Source organism: Brassica rapa, chromosome A04, assembly GCF_000309985.2.
Source record: "Brassica rapa cultivar Chiifu-401-42 chromosome A04, CAAS_Brap_v3.01, whole genome shotgun sequence".
NCBI classification, from domain to species: domain Eukaryota; kingdom Viridiplantae; phylum Streptophyta; class Magnoliopsida; order Brassicales; family Brassicaceae; genus Brassica; species Brassica rapa.
The window spans coordinates 14,865,639-14,885,392 of NC_024798.2; the positions used below are offsets into that span (position 1 = coordinate 14,865,639).

A 19,754-nucleotide genomic window follows, 5' to 3' on the forward strand; every position below is an offset into this window, starting at 1 on the left:
GTTCAAATCCCAGACTATGCAATTTATTGCAGATTACAAGAAATCCAGGTTTCAAATCCTGGATAGAGCGGTTTATTAAACAATTATGCAGACTACAGAGGAAAGACTTGCAAGGGATCTTCAACATGGTACAAGTAAATCTGGCCAGGCGTGGATCTTCATAGGACGGCTCAGGTGATGCAGTTAGGCGTAGGTCTTCATAAGGCATGTAGTATTATCGGTTGTCGAATCGTCTATGTAATATTTCCTATATCATAATGGTAAGATCATAATAAATCAGCGTTAAAAAAAAACTAACAAAATATATTAATTTATCTTTATTTATTATACAATTATTTAAAGAAAAATTATTTAACTAAACATCTATTGATCACTTAAAAAAGTAAAAAAAAATGATTTAATATGAAAACTTTCATTGGAAACGTAGAATAACACGTATTTTAAAACAAAATAAAAAAATTAAAATGATATTCTTTATGAAACTGCTACAGTATAAAACAAATTTAAAAAAGTTAATTATCCTAACATTTAGGGAATCCTTTTCTTTAAAAACATGATTGACTAATAAAACAGATTTCCAAAAACAAAAAAAAAACATCATAAAAACTAAAAACAATCATCACCGTAACCATCATGATGACTATATATATGTTACATAATATTTTCCAACATGCTCAGGTAAATAAATGATCTCTTTCAAACGACAATTAATTATGCTGGGGAAAACACAAAAACAAACTATGTGTAAGATGAGACTGATTTACAACATGATCCACAGTACATTCGAGTTACACAACACAATAAAAGACAAATCATAATCTGACCCTTTTAAAATTTTCACACAAATGAATTTCATTACAAGCTTTCAAGTCGATCTCTTGAGAGCAAATGCAGAGAGGACGACGAGGAACATCAAAAGAGCCGCTGCAATAAAGGAAGCCACCACGGCGCCGCTCGTTCCTTGGCAAAAGTCACCAAACTGCTGGCAAACCGGAAGCCAATTCGAGCTTGAATTCCCGTTGTGCGCCAAATAAACTATCGCTGCAGAAGCCGATGCTGCCATCATTGTGAGGCCCATCATCGCCTGGTCCGCAAAAGATTTATACGAATTAATACAGGGATGTCTAGTGTTTATGTAATCAACATATACATTCATCGTATTGATCTTAAAACCTTTGTATATATACAACCATATTCTATACATTAACGACCTACCTGTATCAACCTAACCTTATCACCCGAGGTTCAATGATTAAAGAACTTATTGTTTTCGGCGCTGGTTTTACGTTTACATTTTTATAATGCTTTTTCTAAATGAAACTACAGTTTTACGAAAATTTTCATTGTTAATGGGGAACTCTTTCGTAGTGGTAAGTGGGCGTTTGCGTTTATTATTATTATTATTATTTTGAGATATTATTTCTCTGGATATATATAAAACCCCCAACAAAAAGAAAATGTTACGTTTTAGATAGTAATCTTGCATATAAAATATTACCGTGTCACATAAGATGAGGAAGAGCCTAGGCGGCACGGCGAGAGGCCGGATGATACAGACAATGGAGAAAGGCAATGAGAGGGTTAGGTAACCGCCCACGATTGAGTTTACTATAACGAAAGATCTGTTAAAAAAACACATATATTAAATTCAGAGCTACAAAAATTATAGTAACTTACTAAGCACCAAACTCAGAGCCACAAAATGATTTCGATAAGTTATTTATTAAATTCTTGGTATAATCTAAGTAAAACTGAACATTTTATAACTTACGACAACGTTGGTAAATCGGTGTAGTCAGCACTGAACTGCAAGAACTGAGTGAAGAAAGGAAGAGTCTCTTCGGTGGTTGCCATCTTTGCTGCAGCGGCCATGGCCGTAATGGCTGCAATGAGTCTAAGTACAAAATCAAAGATTGCTACACCTCTTTTCCAGCCGGCCATATTCACCTTTTCTTGCTTATGTTTTTCCATGATTCGACTGTAGTTCATAGGAGGAGCAAACACATGAGCTTTGCCTTTTCCTTTGTCTAGCTTTGGCTTTTGAACAATGGGTTCTTCTTCTTCTCTTCTGCTACCGGCCTTTTCTATATCCATGGGAAATAACTAAGAAGAGGGGAAATTATGGGATTATTCCTTTCCGAATCTTCAAAGGAGGAGCTAGATATTTTGATGATGAATCATAAGTCTTGCTTGTAATTATATATATATATATATGATTGACTTGGTGAAGTTGCTGAATTGGTTTGGGTATGTGTATTCTTCCTTTTAGGTTTGATGGGACTTTCTTCATAATCTTACATTCAAGATCGTCGCTTGATAAAATATTGAAGACGACTTGCTCCATTTCCATATAAACTCGGATTGTATATTATTGGGATTGTTGGTTATTGAACCTAATAAAAGTGTTTCTATGTCAACGCTCATATACCTTTAAGTTATATATAACCAAATATGCATTATACACACATAGACGTTCTTTTAAAGAATAATTACTTTTGGACCAGTGAGTCGCTCTGAATGAAGGCGTTACACATTTTTTTTTATAGGATTAGGTCAGGTTGAATTATTTGCTAACTTTGCTTTAGGTTGCACCTAGTAGGTGATGTAGAATATTGTTAATTCACCTTATCAATTTGTATTTTTTTTTTTTTGTGAACTATGCGTGATATGCTGGTTCAATATTGTCTTACATCATTACAAAAAATATAGTCAATTTCGACAGAATTCTCGAGGGAACTAAATTTGTCGGGAATTTCCGACAAAAACTGAAAGGCAACTAATATTTTTAAGTTTAATCTGATTTTGCGTAGAGGAAGAAGAATGCTGAAGTGAGCCTACTTTGTTTAAATGGAAAGTCAACTTTATCTAAAAGGCCAGGAGGATAATTTGATATATTTCTTATTGTTGTTAGCTAAAGTTTAAATTTCAGAGATTAGTCCATCGATCAAATATGCGGTTTCAGAGTTTTTGTCAGGATATTATCTGGAATGTAGTTAGTGGAACAAGCTAAGAATCGCGTAAGGTAAATAATCTTATGGCTTGTCTATTCAATAACAACATTCATAGTTTTAGGACTGGTCAATCATATGCCGTCGTTCTCACTCCTCAAAGTTTCCTCACATCATGGCTAGCTTTATATTTTCCAGATCAAATAGTCCATGGTCGGTGTAATTATAAACGCTTTATATCTTTTTTTTCCTTCTGCTCACGTTGTGATTTTATTTATTTTTTCCACCAGAAAGACACCACAAATCAAAGGAACTTTTGTTAAATATATATCCCTTATATATTAATTGAGGAACATTTGAAAAGATGTAACCTCAATTTTGTATTAATTAAAAGAGGCCCCAATGCATATGTGGCACTCAATTAGGTAGTCAATTACATTCAATTGAAAAATAAGTAGGTCCATATTCAATTTTTATATGTTGTTAGGTACATAAGTTGGTCAAACTATATGATATAATGATATGATATGATATTTTCTTTCCTTAAATAAAACCTACGGAATTACCATAAATGACTAATATATATATGACAATTAATGATTTTAATAATAAAGATTTGATAACAATTTATATCTCCTCCCTCATTTTTTTGTTTAATTTTATATTATTAAAATAAATTAAACAATCAAATTAGCTATAAAAATAAAATTTAGATTTTTTCGTATATGTTATATTTTGAATTTTAAAAAACGACAATAAATGACTAAAACTATTAAAATTATTATGTTAAAAATTAATGATCAATGGTTTAACATTTTTATTATAAGAAGATACACATGATTTTAAAACCATATGAGTAAAAAATATCATTTAATAATAAAATAAATATATATATATATATATATAGATTAAACACTATATACCATAAGTAAATATATATATATAGATTAAACACTATATACCATAAGATTACATAAATATTTTAATATTAAAACTTTCAATGAATTTTCACAAACATTTATAAATTATAAACTTATTAAAGATTTCACATTGAAAATTTTGTTATCGATGATTTAAATATTCAGTTATAAAATGATATGAATGATCATAGAACTGTATGATTATAAATTCTCATTTAATAAATGACTATATAAAATATACTATTCTTAGAAAAATATGTTGGTCTATCTTAACTTACATTATATTTTTTATTAAACTAACTATCGAATTGATAAATAATCTACCAAATATTTTCTTGCACTTTCCTTAATTAGAAGATACGAAATTACCTAATATGATTAACGTATATATGAAAATTAATTATTATGAATAATAAATATTTGATAACAATTTTTGTATCTTAGTTTTTTTTTAATTTTATATTATTGAAAGATATTAAAAAATCACATTAAATATATAATAAAAACATTTATATTTTTTCTTATATGTTATATTTTGAATTTTTCAAAACGTCTATAAATTATTAGAAATTTGAAGATTCCCACTCTGAAAATTTTGTGATCAATAGATTATTTTTTTGTCATAATAAGTTACAAATGATCATAAAATTGTATTAATATGAACTTTTATTTAATATTATAAGAAGATACACATGATTTTAAAACCATATGAGTAAAAAATATAATTTAATAATAAAACATATATATATAGATTATACTATATACCATAAGATTACATAAATATTTTAATATTAAAACTTTCAATGAATTTTCAAAAATATTTATAAATTATAAACTTATTAAAGATTTCACATTGAAAATTTTGTTATCGATGATTTAAATATTCAGTTATAAAATGATATGAATGATCATAGAACTGTATGATTATAAATTCTCATTTAATAAATGACTATATAAAATATACTATTCTTAGAAAAATAGGTTGGTCTATCTTAACTTACATTATATTTTTTATTAAACTAACTATCGAATTGATAAATAATCTACCAAATATTTTTTTGCACTTTCCTTAATTAGAAGCTACAAAATTACCTAATATGATTAACGTATATATGAAAATTAATTATTATGAATAATAAATATTTGATAACAATTTTTGTATCTTTGTTCTTTTTTTAATTTTATATTATTGAAAGATATTAAAAAAATCACATTAAATATATAATAAAAACATTTATATTTTTTCTTATATGTTATATTTTGAATTTTTCAAAACGTCTATATATTATTAGAAATTTGAATATTCTCACTCTGAAAATTTTGTGATCAATAGATTATTTTTTTTGTCATAATAAGTTACAAATGATCATAAAATATAACGCATATGAATTTTTATTTAATAAATATTCAAACTAAATAATATATATATATATATATATATAAATACTAATGATTTAAAGCAACAAGATTGGCTGATCAATTTAGTCGTCCAGTTGAAATCTTTCAAAAGTATGTGAAAGACTAAAGTCAAAGTAAATATGGATTTAGAATAGTAGTTATATTTAACTAACCGAAATACCGAAAAAAACCGAACCGAACCGAAACCAACCCGATATCCGAATTGAACACCCCTAATCCAAATGAAGCCAAACTATTGTTTTATTCTCCAAAATATAATAAAAATAATAATTTAATCCCGCGCAAGGCGCGGGTCTTATCCTAGTATATATATATACTAGGTGATTTTTCCGTGCTCATACACGGGTATAAATATTTATAAAATAAAAATATTATAACAATTGAATTGTTATTTTTTTATTTTAAATTAATTTATAATTTGTATGCATAATTTATATTAATAACATTATATTAATTTAATTAGACATATGATTGTAGATATGTTATATCTAGTCAGTTTTGTTATTTTATAGTCGATTTAATTATCATTTGTGTATATTAGATTCTATCTATTTCTCTGAATTTAACTATAATATTTTTTTATTTTAAATATATTAACATTATGATTAATTTTCTTATTTGCATTTACGTTGGTTGTTGTCTTAGATATGTAAATATATTTGAGGAAGATTATGTATAACTTAAGATATATTGTGCTTAGAATTGAATATAAAATAAACTAAAGTGTCTGATTACAAATTACGTAAATTAATATAACGATAATATTCTACAATATCTCATGCATACATATAAATTTTACAAAAAACTAAATTATAACAGTTGGTTAATATTTTATTTTCATTTGTTAATATGTATTGAGTAATCCTATAATTTATATTTATAAAATAAATTATTATTATAAAATTATATATTCTTATTTTAGTTAAATCTATGATTTTAGATATAAGTTAAATCAAACTGAAGTATAATTACTTTTATTATAATTAAGTAAAATAAAATTAGTTTTACTTATTATTTAAGTGTGCATGTAATTTCATAATATTTATCAAATTATATGTTGATTTTTTAAAACAAAATATCAGAAAATAAAACGATGATCAATGTGAAGTTACATATATAAGTAACTGATACATTTTTAGAAGCTCATGAACACATATCAATATTTACAATAATTAAAATATTTTATAAATTCTAAATAATTTTATGCGTTAAATTTATTAAATGATAAACTGAAATTTATTTTAAATCATCTTAATCTGAGAATTCTGATTTCTTTGGTATTTTAATTATAGTCATATTAAGTTCCACAAAAATAAAAACATAAAATTTAAAAGCAAATTTAATATTATGAAAACGAATAATTTTAATAATGATTAAATATAATATATCTACCTCGTTAAAGTATATAGTGTTATGTTATTTTAAAAAATTATAATTATTTAATTAAAATATATTTATTGTTAATTGTTTTTTAATATCACTTAAAAAAAGCAATTTAAAAAATGGGTGATTGTATTTTAAAAATCATATTATATAAGTAAAATATAATTTAAAGATTTTTTACTATAATTGAAATATATTATAGTCAACTGAATATATGAAAAATAAATAAAACATTTCAATAATACTAATTATAAACTATTTTTAGTCAATTAAACATATACCAGTTTATGTAATCATCTAAGAAAATATATAGATATATAAAAAATATTTCTATTACTTTAAAATATACATTTTTGTATTGTTTAAAATTATGTTTTAAAAGAAATAATATTTCTTTTTTGAATATCAAGATTATGTGTGTGAATGTTGTTATATTATAACACATTATATTCAAATATATATTTTTATCTAAGAAAATATAGATATAAAGAAATATTTTATTACTTCAAAAGTGTATTTTATGTTATTAAAAATATTTTTTAAATGGAATATTTCTATTTTCGTTTTAATTTTTTTAAAAATTTATAAAATTTTCCTTTTTATTATATATGTTATTTGGAAAATTTTAAAAAGGAAACTAAATTAAAATTCAATAATAGTATTTAAATTTAATATATTTAATTCATTAAGGGTATTATTGTAATCAACCATCGTGAGAGTTAATGTGAGCGCGACACATAATAAACAGATTTTTCAAATAATATTACAGACATTAGCAAAAACTTTTTATATCTAACATCAATTCTTTTCTAGCAAGCAAGTAAGCAAGAGTGAAGTTAAAAAAAAAAAAAAAAAAGTAAGCAAGAGTCAAAAGGGAAATCTGAATAGAATAAAAGGTACCACGTACACAACATTCATAGGCGCATTTACTATTTTTCACATTAACAGCGCATTTGATATCAAAGCACGTACACATTATAGATGTCATAACTCTTGACACCTCTTGACATCCAAGAGAGATAAGGCTTCTGTACTTGGGATTCTCTGAGTTGCTCAGTGTCCAAAATACTGCTTCTTTTAAATTGAGTTTTCAATTTCTTGAATCTTGATGCTTCTAAAATTAAAATTCTGCAAAAGTTTAGAATATGGATGCATAATTATATGATATCAAGACATGCTGAAACAAGAAGACTGGCCAGCAATGGCACCTGAGTTGGACGAAATAAAAGCCAGTTATGCTGTTTTTTTTTTAAATTCTCAATTGCTTACATACCAAGATCTCTAAATGTAGGTGCTCACTGCCTTGCTAAAGGCCACTGACTGCCTTGCTAAAGGTGGCCTATCACGCATACTAAATGCTCCTTATGTAGACTGTCTGGTGCAAAGTTGGCTAGCTCTTTCCGCTGGCCATGAGGCTATATATACATTAGTAATAAACTAGAAATTTCGATGCCAATTTTTTAAAAATAATATCAAAAATTGATATTGATCCAAATGTCCCATATATAATAGAGACTCCACTTGTTCTTTTTATTGGACAACTAATAATATTAACGGCCCAATGAGCTTAACCAGTTACAACCGAAACTATTCTCAACTGTAAGACAATTACAACCTAAAATATACTATGATAGATATGTTAAAAGGCGAGACTTGCTCATTGTGAAGAGAACCATGGAGAACCTTCACTTGTATCCCTGAAACAATTGTTTCAAAGCGCTTATAATATCAGAACTGAAGTGGATACACCCATTCAAGAGGGTTTGAAAGAAACCGAGTATGCCCACGGAGAGGCTAGATTTGCCTGAACAGCCATTTAAACGAGCAAGGTCTATGTCTGTAAGGGGACCTTGTTGAAGAATAATGTTGGCCAGAAAAATATTCGAAGGGAGCTTCAGAACCGCTGAAAACATCGATAGAACAAGACTTACAGTGCTTGGATTTAGAGCTGAAGCTCAACATGTAAACCAAGTCCCAAACACTGACCAAGAAGGATGTGATGAGAGGAAAGACCGGAGGAGCATCAGAAGTGGATCTGATTTTGGGAGGAACATATGCTTTTGTCACGTTGATGAGAGCTTTATCCCATAAATTAAAATCAGCACTAAAGCCAACAAGTTGCACCGGCGAGACTAGGTGAATCTTGAACACATCTAAGAGCGGGTTTTTAGTGAAGAGGGCGGTGAGATGGGTAGTGAAGCGGATGGAGGGTCTGAACTCAGAGGCTTCCCTTGTTCAGAAGATGATTTTTATTCAGAAGATATTACTTGAGATAGTAACTTTACTTCACTTTCCAGATTACTTGCATCTGAGTTCTTTCTTAAATTTTTGCTGACTTCGAGCTCATCATAAATATTTGTTTTTACCACAGGGACGGATTACAATAAGCGTTGATAGAGTGATGATGATCGTTTTCGTCCACAGAATTGGAGACTTTCTTTACCAATGAACATAAAACTCTACTGACATTGAGGTGGAATTGGAAAAGTAGATTATTGTTCTCTAAATACATTAAACAATGGTCTTTTCCTCCTAACAACTTAATCCCTCTATCTAGTACGGGAAAAACAAAATCTAGAACCAAATGGTCTAAATTTTGAACTCATATGCCAAACGCCTAAAGTCTATTCTATTTTTGATCTTAAGCCCGTACCACATAAATATCAAATTTTGATCCGGAATATTCCTGCAAAAAAAAAAAACAACACCAATATTTATTCTAAACAAAGTTATATCCCCTTTCTCTTTCCGAAAGTCAATAAACCAGATACAAAATTTTGTTGGTATATCTTTTCTATTTTCAACAATCAGTATAGCTTAATGCATCTACAGGTTTATTTTTCTTGTAACAAAAAAAGTCTAAAGGAGCAAGGTAAATAAGTAGAATTTTTGTTTCTTTCCTAACTTGCTAAGTGAATGGGCTTGCTGACAGATATGAGTAACAAAGAATAGTATATTAAGTTTTTCTTTTTGAGAAAATAATAGTATATTAAGTTGCATGGGAGACAACTATGGAGACAAACTAGAGGGATCTTGTTCCAAAACTAGTTGTAATATGAAAGCATAGAGAAGGATAGTCTTTCAATCAAAATAAAGATGTGTCTGGTTATAACTGTCATAATTCCAAATTGAATCCTTAACCACAATCACAATATACATCCTTATTTGAGTTGAAACGCTTACACTAACTTCCATATAAGTTTGATAATCTATAAAAATATAGAACTACACCTGGAGAATCTCTGCAACATGCAGCTGAAGATGCTCGCTGGTATGTCAGAAAGAGCGATTGTTTAAAGAAGCAATCCACGATTTACCAAAAACAATTTACAAAAAATGTTTGATCGATTGTTTTTTTAATATAACCATATTTTGTTCCAAATTTCGTTAGTTACTCAAAAAAATCTTTCAGAAAATACGGATGGCTTAGGACGAATACCTTTTCAATCTTCAAAAATATACACGGGACTTACAAATACCTTAAAACGTGTTTTAATAAATAAATGGGCTGTTCGCAAATGTTTATAAATTTAAAGTAAGGTGCGACGACACTGGAATAAAATTAACACACACCTAAACCATTGTTAATAAGAACTAAATGATTGTCTTGAGTCTTAACAGTGTCACTGGGACCCGTGCGTCTGCACATGTTTTTATTTTTTAAGTTTTTTTAATTTATTTAATGACATTTTTAAATAATAGATTATTTGAATATTTTTTTAGTTCTTACAAACTTATCTGGACCTAGAAAGATTTGACTTAAATTCTGATAGGAAACTTGTAATATCCGAATGAAATTTAATTTTAAAACCAAAAAACTAATATCCAAAAAACTGATTTGTACTCGACTGAGTACTTGAATGTTCATGTGTTGATTATGTAACAAATAAAAATTCTTTGTTAACCCGTTTGAATTTTTGTTACGAATGAAGTAATTCATTCATACATGTGAAATTATTATTGCTAACATATAAAAATAAATGATGTTAAATTATTATAGTAAATAAAATTAATTATATAATTAGAAAAGTGATAAAATACTTAAAAATAAGCAAGTTATGTTTTATACTTTTTAATAAATACTGTCGAATAAATTAGAAAAAATAATTAGTGAAATGGTTATAATTAGTTAAAAGGAAACTAAAATCTGTAAAAATTAAGAAACAACTTAAAATAGGTAAATATTATTTTGTACTTCAATTTTAGTTTTAGTAGAATAAATAATTGATTAAAAATATATAAGGTTTTTAAAATGTTACGTGATTTAATTGGGATACGAATTTATTAGTTTAGATTTGGTGGAAAAAGATATCTTTGTATATTAACTAACCAATTTAGAATTTTTAATATATTTTGGATATAATTAATACAAAAGAGTGTTCATGGAAATCTTGGATTTGATTCTATTGACAAAAATAAATTGAGAAATAATTAAAACCAATTGTGTACGTGTTTCAAAACCAATCAGTATATAAAAATATTTAATTGTGCTGTTAATAAATTAATTGGATTGTGTAGATAATAATTAAAAACGAGATTTAATTGGTTATTAGATTAGTTTTTAACTTTTTACTATATTCTTTATGGCCTGCTGATGTATAATGGCATGTTCGAAGAACGATGTTATATAATGGATTGATTTGTTGTGGTACGTTTTACAAACTTTGTATGCAAAAGTAGTCAATTTTGATTTTGGAAATGTTGGATCTGATTCTGTTGACAACACTAAACCGAAAAATAATCTAAACCAATTATGTACGTGTTCCAAAACCAAATGGTATATATAAATATTGAATTGAATTTTAGATAGAAATAATAGGATTGTTTAAATAATATGTAACCGAGATATATTTGGTTATGCATCACGTTTAAATTTGGTTAGATATGGAACAATAATTTCGCTGCTAGAATTAAAAGCACTGGCATTTTATTGTAATTATTGAAGAAAATTCAGGATTAACTACAAAATGTATTCATGTTTTAATTAATAGTTTAGATTGTACATAGACGAAGTAAAATCTGCACACGGTGACATGTGACCACACATATGATATGAACTGTTACGGGCTTACGGCTTTCCTGCAATAAATCTGGAATTTCGATTTTGTTTTTGGTTCCTAGATTTCCTCTGTCGGCAGAAAAATCTAAACAAATGATGTATAATATAGCAAATGCGAGTTGTCGCGAGCAAATTTTCTAATATTTAGTTTTGTCAATATTTTGGTACACCGTGAACAACAAGATTCATCAATTCGAAATTACAGTCAGACTATATATATGATTCCCATCAAAATATTATTAATATCAGAATGACATACAATACAACCTTTGAATCCTATATGTTACATTAACCTTGTATTTATTCTAGCTAAATATATTACAAGTTTTTTTTTTTTTTTGTAACTGAATATATTACAAGTTTGTCCTTGATTTTTAACTATTGGCATATAAATGATTCAAAGTCTCTAAAGAAAGAAAAGAAAAATATTTTAAGGGTTTGGACTTTGGAGAAACAATACTGTTAAGTAATGTGCGAGAAATCAACTAGTTTCGTCTTTCAAAAAATCAATAAAGTGAAAGAGAAGGCGTTACCAAACCTGATCGTAACGTACAAGCAACTAAGTATCCAGCTAATTCCAGGCATCTTCAGACTAAAAAACAAATACTTAAAACTGACATTAAGTGATCTGATTAATATAGCAAGACAAATATATAATTACAGAATCAGAAACGGTTTTAAAGCAAAATATCACGACACATGTATGGCATTAGAAATGAGATACTACACGAGTTTGAATATGGACAAAGTAATTTAAGGTTCTCTTGACACGAACCACAACCTTTCTTCCCGTAAGCAGAGAGTAAAGAGTCTTTCAATTTACCGTAAATTCTGTAGAAACAAGCTTGCACGATAAGACACATCCTTTCATAAAGATTTTTTCACAACCTCAAGTATTTAAACTCCCGAACGAGTCTCTATCTTTAGTTCACAATAAGTCACTTACAAAATGAGAGTCCCACTAATAAATATACTGAGCTTCTTTCTCATTATTCTTTTTCTTAGTGGTTCTTTAGTCGCTACAGGAGAAACAGTGAATCAAAACAGTAGGTATGAGACTGATAATTATGGTTACACACCTCCGTCACCAACTTATGGAGCTCCACCCAGCCAACCGACACCACCAACTTACAGTCCCCCAATTGTGCCACCACCGGTACAAAAGCCACCAACACCAACTTATAGTCCACCTGTAAAACCACCACCGGTGCAAAAGCCTCCGACTCCAACTTATAGCCCTCCAGTCAAGCCACCTCCCGTTCAAAAACCACCAACACCAATTTATAGTCCACCTATTAAACCACCACCAGTGCAAAAACCTCCGACACCTATTTATAGTCCACCAGTTAAACCACCTCCGGTGAAACCTCCAACACCTACTTACAGTCCTCCTATAAAACCACCACCGGTACAACAACCTCCGACACCAACCTATAGTCCACCTGTTAAACCACCTCCAGTTAAACCTCCGACACCAACTTACAGTCCGCCTGTCAAACCACCACCTGTGCAAAAACCTCCTACACCTACTTATAGTCCACCAGTTAAACCACCACCTGTGAAACCTCCAACACCTATTTATAGTCCTCCTGTAAAACCACCACCAGTGCAAAAGCCGCCAACACCAACTTACAGTCCTCCTATCAAACCACCACCCGTGCACAAGCCTCCCCATATCAAACCACCACCCGTACATAAGCCTCCCCATATCAGACCACCGCCAGTCCAAAAACCTCCCCATATCAAACCACCACCCGTGCAAAAGCCTCCTCATATCAAACCACCGCCAGTCCAAAAGCCTCCAACACCAATTTACAGTCCTCCTATCAAACCCCCACCTGTGCAAAAGCCTCCTCCTATCAAACCACCACCAGTCGAAAAACCTCCAACACCTACTTATAGTCCTCCCATAAAACCACCACCAGTACAAAAGCCTCCAACACCGACCTATAGTCCTCCAGTTAAACCACCACCGGTGAAGCCTCCAACACCTACTTATAGTCCTCCTGTAAAACCACCACCAGTGCAACAACCTCCCACACCAACCTATAGTCCACCTATTAAACCACCTCCAGTAAAGCCTCCAACTCCAACTTACAGTCCTCCAGTCAAGCCACCTCCCGTTCAAAAACCACCGACACCAATTTATAGTCCACCTGTTAAACCACCACCAGTGCAAAAGCCTCCAACACCAACTTATAGTCCTCCAGTTAAACCACCCCCGGTGAAGCCTCCAACACCTACTTATAGTCCTCCAATAAAACCACCACCAGTACAACAACCTCCTACTCCAACATACAGTCCACCTATTAAACCACCTCCAGTGAAACCTCCAACACCAATTTATAGTCCGCCAGTGAAACCACCACCCGTGCAAAAGCCTCCAACACCAACGTACAGCCCACCAATTAAACCACCTCCAGTAAAACCTCCGACACCAACTTATAGTCCTCCTGTAAAACCACCTCCAGTGCAAAAGCCTCCGACGCCCACTTATAGTCCACCTGTTAAACCACCACCCGTCCAGAAGCCTCCCACACCAACTTACAGTCCTCCTATCAAACCACCACCCGTGCAAAAACCTCCAACACCAACTTATAGCCCTCCTATCAAACCACCACCAGTGCAAAAGCCTCCAACTCCCACTTATAGTCCTCCGATAAAGCCACCACCAGTGCAGAAGCCTCCAACACCGACCTACAGTCCACCAGTTAAACCACCACCAGTGAAGCCTCCAACACCTATTTATAGTCCTCCCGTAATGCCACCACCAGTGCAACAACCTCCGACACCATCTTATAGTCCTCCTGTAAAACCACCACCAGTGCAGAAACCTCCAACACCCACTTATAGTCCACCTGTTAAACCACCACCTGTGCAAAAGCCTCCAACTCCAACTTACAGTCCTCCTATCAAACCACCACCCGTGCAAAAACCTCCAACACCAACTTATAGCCCTCCTATCAAACCACCACCTGTGCAAAAGCCTCCAACTCCCACTTATAGTCCTCCGGTAAAGCCACCACCAGTGCAGAAGCCTCCAACACCAACCTACAGTCCACCTATTAAACCTCCCCCAGTGAAGCCTCCAACACCAACTTATAGCCCTCCTATAAAGCCACCACCAGTGCAAAAACCTCCAACACCAACATATAGCCCACCTGTTAAACCACCCCCAGTGAAACCTCCGACACCAACTTACAGTCCTCCTGTAATACCACCACCAATACAAAAGCCTCCAACGCCCACATACAGTCCACCTGTACTTCCACCACCTGTGCAGAAGCCTCCAACCCCAATTTATAGTCCTCCACAAGTCGGATATGGTACTCCTCCTCCATACGCACATCTTTCACAACCTTAGATAACGAGTTTTATACACCCAAAAAGATCGCCAAGTAGGCTTTCTAGCACAAGGGATGTCTATGTTGTATATGGTACCACATATTGTGTGGTAAAATAAATAAAGTTTATAATGAATGGTAAAGTAAACTTTTATTATTATCCTCACTGCAATAGAGAACTATTTACTTTCAAATCTATGAAAAACATAAATATTGTGTCATTATTTTAATGCATCGAGTAAACTATCTACATTGTTTTACTGATATTTAGGATTTGGATACTATTCACATATTTTTAATGAAGGAATTGTAAAACTAAAAATTAGACTCAGCATTGAAAATAAAATGGATATAAATGATAATGAAAAGAAAATTTATATGATTTGTACATAATAAAAAAATATCTTTCTTTTGGAATAAAAGAAATATTTATTGCATGGATTATTTGAACTTTGAAGTGTTGTACCATCATTCCTTGTTTTGAACACTAACGAATGCATAACACATTCAGCAAAGCAATATTATGTCATGTTGTAGATGCAAACAAAATGGATACTAAATAAAAATAGAAATACTGAATATAAAAAACTATAACATATGTAAAGTAGTTTATATGGAACTAGTAAATAACTCACTGAACTGAAAAATCAGAGCAGGTCTGAATAGAAGCAAATAAAGCGTATGCTTTATGGCTGGAAATTGCATATATTTATAAGAGCCAATATATAATAGAAAGTATAACCTAGTTTTACCGGTATAAACCTGTCAGTTTATTAATGTGAGAACCTATTTCGAAACTCAATGGTAACTTTTAATATTTCACTCTTTCTCAAACTAATGGGAAGAAACTTTTTTGGCTTCTGGGCTTATAATTATCAGGAGATCCTGACTCAAATGCAAACAATACTTTTCTTGTTTATGAATTCTAAGGATATAAAATAAAAGATTAACTTTCCTCAGAAAATGACAGAAATTGAAAAGCAAGTTATATTCTCCCTTCCTTCCCCTTATTCTAAGGCGTTTGACTAATTTGTGCACAAATTTAATCTTTGGTTTTTAGGCCGACGGCGACTATGGCATCGGCCCTACATATTTTTTCTGTTTGTTTCTTCATTTTCACATATGGAAATAAACGGATGCGATAGAAATGGATGACTCCATTTGCAAATTATCCATCCATGGTGGTTTTTCTCCCATGATGATATCTTCGTTGTAATTTGGTGGTTACTGCAATTTTTTATCCTAATATCTTGATTGAAACTTACATTCGTATTCTTCCGTTGCCAACCTTTGCTTCTGTCCTTCTTGGTTATCATCTATCAAGTTTCTTTCAGATGTTTTATTGGTCTTATCATCTCAAATTTCAACATAATTTTTGGTGAATGTCTGCTGGTTTTCTCTAGTTTTATGCCCATTCTAATTTTCATAATTAATTTTGGCCTTTTGGATCTGGTGATCATTATGAATATATAGTGAATAATGGTTGTGTTGTACGATTCTTCATAGATTTGTTGTTATAACGATCCCATTGGAAACCCCCTTGGAATCAATACGCTCATAAATATTTCATTACTAAAAATGTGACAAGTGGATTTCATATGGTAAAAATGAAAGTCAATAATTACTAAAATGGCAATTCTAAAGAAGGATTAGTATACTGGTGAGTATACTACAAAAACAGGATACTATGCAGCTTTAAAGAGTAGAAACATGCTACCATATGACGACATTCAAATCGATAATGCTTTCGACTGGAAGAAAGAAGTCTGGAGCGTAGAGACAGCACCAAAGATAAAATTGTTTCTCTGGAAAACATTTAAAGGAGCGATATCTGTGGGCACTAACCTTGTGGCACATAACATACCAATTGACCCTCGGTGCAAAAGATGTGGGGAACCCGAATCTAGCTATCATCTTCTCTTCCAATGCTCTTATGCCCAACAGATATGGAGCTTAGCGCTGTATGCGATAAATATTGGGGCAAGCGGAGTGCTAGATTTGGAACAAGCATGGCGGATCTCCTGCAACGCCAAGACCTTACCACCGATAGGAATCCCAGCCTCTCAGCTCACCCCCTGGATCATTTGGCATCTATGGATAGCGAGAAATAACTTGGTCTTCAACAATAAGCCTGCATCAGCTCAGGAAACTTTAACCAAAGCAATGGCTGCAGCACGGGAATGGTCCATCAATCAAGTGAAGGACACTAAAATCAGCCAAACCCTGATAAGACCTGAAACAACTACCGTGAGGACCTACCTGCTACAAACAGATGCGGCCTGGAATACAGCCACACAAAGAGCTGGACTAGGATGGACTGTCAAGATGGAGGGAGAGACGACAGCTTCCGGACTCTGTTCTACTTTTGTTGGATCAGCTCTGGTCGCGGAAAGCATGGCCGTCCATGCAGCTCTCCAGCAGTGCAAAGAAGAAGGGATAACAAGGCTAAGGTGTGAATCGGACTCCACACAGCTTATCAGGGCACTAACGTCTTCTTCGATGAATATGGAGATCTATGGCATAGTGTCTGATATTTTGAGCTTAGCTCTGTCTTTTGATGTAATTTCTTTCCACTGGATTTCCAGGGAAAAAAATAGAGAGGCTGATTTTAAACCAAGCAGATGTTATCTGCACAGGCTCTAGCCTTAAACTCTGTTACCTAACGTTTTTATGAGTAATGAATGTTGTGTTTCAAGAAAAAAGAAGAAGAAGGATTAGTATCAATTTGTCTACTCTCCATAAATATTAACAAAATTAATAAAGTTCTTATGTGTTGTGCCAATAAAATTCTCAATGAAGAAAAGGAGACCCAAGTATAACTTTTGCGTAAGATCTGAACGTATCTAAATATTTTTATTTGAAATATCCTAAATAATCCAAAATATCTGAGATTTTTATCCGAATCATCTAAAATATCTTAATTATTCGATATTTTATCATAAATATCAAATATTTAACCTGAACTACTTGAAATAGCCGAATCAGAACCAAATGGGAACCAATTTTTCTGAACTTTTTTGGTTCCTAGTTTTACTATCCGAACCAAGTCCGAAACTACTTGAGCAAAAAATACGTTAGGTAGTAAATGGATCATCTAACCCCTTACCCGAATAAACTGCCTGATATCCGATATACCCAAACTGAACTGATCCGATATCCAAATGCCCATGCCTAATAGTACACATTTGTTACTAAATGAGGACGGAACACCAAAATCAGAAATTGTCCCTGACTGGTTTCCCCGTTAAACTGTAAATGTATATGCTCGAGTGCTCATTACATAGTTTGGTCCACACAGAAACTCATGCAACCAATCGAGAAATTCTTCCACTCTAGCTACACTCGTTGTTATCCATAAAAAAATAAGTATGTTATAAGAAAATACGACGTTAATATATATATAGTCGGTCCACTCTACGGACAGGATGTGAATTATAAAATTAATTTCAAAGCTAAAGTATATGTATAATAAATATTGCTTGTTTTAATTTATTTATAATTTTCGTTTGTTTTTGCAAGGCATGTATGATATTATGGAATATTATTTAATAAGCATTGATTGTTTTTATGTTTTATAGTCTTACATTTGTTAGAGGGAGGCATGTACGTGAGTTTGATATATTGTTTGAGTTTTGTTATAATTTGATAAGTAATTGGTAGATACATGAAATTTAAGATTATGGAACTTTGAAATTTAAGCGAGTAATATTTTTTGATGGTTTTGCTTTTTTGTTGTGTCTTTCTGGATGGAAATAATGTAATTTTAATTGTTTCCTTGGAACCCTTAATAAGTATTATATTAATATATATTTATTTATATCTGAATATGGGATGAAATAAACATAACTGGAAACATTGATTAGAAACATATAGATGTGAATAATATGTTAATAAGATTGTTAACTTTTGGCAATGTAATCCGAGAACTACATAACTATAGTATCGTTAAAAGTAATCAATGTTTAATTATTTTTTTGGAATATATATATGAGATTTTTGAAACTATCATATAACAATGAATTGTATAAATATCTATATATCTATTCATATAACTTTCTATCTGAAGTTGCGGAGTTTTTTTCACCTAGCAATATTATGTGTGTACTAATTAGTTACTTTGTGTTTTTCTAAAAAGATTACTATTATATTTATGTGTTATGTAACGTACCAGATGTGTTGTTTCATTTAAAAAATATATATTTTAAAAACCTATGTACTTCTATTTGTTGTTGTTATGAATTTTCCATATTTATTCTTGAAATTATGTATTATGGATTATTTTATGTATTTCAATAATTTTGTAATTATATTTGTTATATCTTGTTAGTTTTTATTTTTCTTACAATTTTCTGATTATGTATTAACCATTGGCTGTGGTTTAGTCATTTTCAAATTTAATTTTTCAAATCTCGAATTTGCGACTTAAAAATAAAGAATTTATGTCAGACTCACTCCTTATTTTATTTTAGTTATCCTGTAATGGAGTTATGTATGTATTTATACAAATTTTTCCTTAAATCCATCATATTCGCCCTTTTCTTTTGCAAGTCTAGGTTCGGTGAAACAAAACAAAATTCAATTACTTGCAAGTCAAGCTTGTTGTTACTGCCATGAAGTGACTTATACTTATTTCTCGACTATGGTTGATCAAGGATTCACACTCATGATGATGATAAATTGA

At 31.1% G+C, this 19,754-nt stretch overlaps 3 protein-coding genes across 3 annotated transcripts; 2 read left to right on the top strand and 1 right to left on the bottom strand.

The window, feature by feature from the left end:
- Positions 1-750: 750 nt before the first annotated feature.
- On the bottom strand, positions 751-3,323 carry LOC103864779 (casparian strip membrane protein 3). The gene is made up of 3 exons (XM_009142550.2): positions 1,772-3,323; positions 1,499-1,622; positions 751-1,084 (listed from the first exon to the last, which is right to left on the bottom strand). The coding sequence occupies exons 1-3, from the start codon at positions 2,092-2,094 to the stop codon at positions 866-868; spliced, it is 666 nt and encodes a 221-aa protein (XP_009140798.1). The 5' UTR covers positions 2,095-3,323; the 3' UTR covers positions 751-865.
- Positions 3,324-12,651: 9,328 nt separating this feature from the next.
- On the top strand, positions 12,652-15,227 carry LOC103864780 (proline-rich extensin-like protein EPR1). The gene has a single exon (XM_009142551.3). It carries the CDS (start codon positions 12,679-12,681, stop codon positions 15,091-15,093), a length of 2,415 nt encoding a protein of 804 aa, XP_009140799.2. The 5' UTR covers positions 12,652-12,678; the 3' UTR covers positions 15,094-15,227.
- A 1,556-nt stretch (positions 15,228-16,783) lies between these two features.
- On the top strand, positions 16,784-17,716 carry LOC103864847. Its single transcript, XM_009142616.1, has one exon. The coding sequence runs from the start codon at positions 16,784-16,786 to the stop codon at positions 17,714-17,716; it is 933 nt and encodes a 310-aa protein (XP_009140864.1).
- The last annotated feature ends 2,038 nt before the right edge of the window (positions 17,717-19,754 follow it).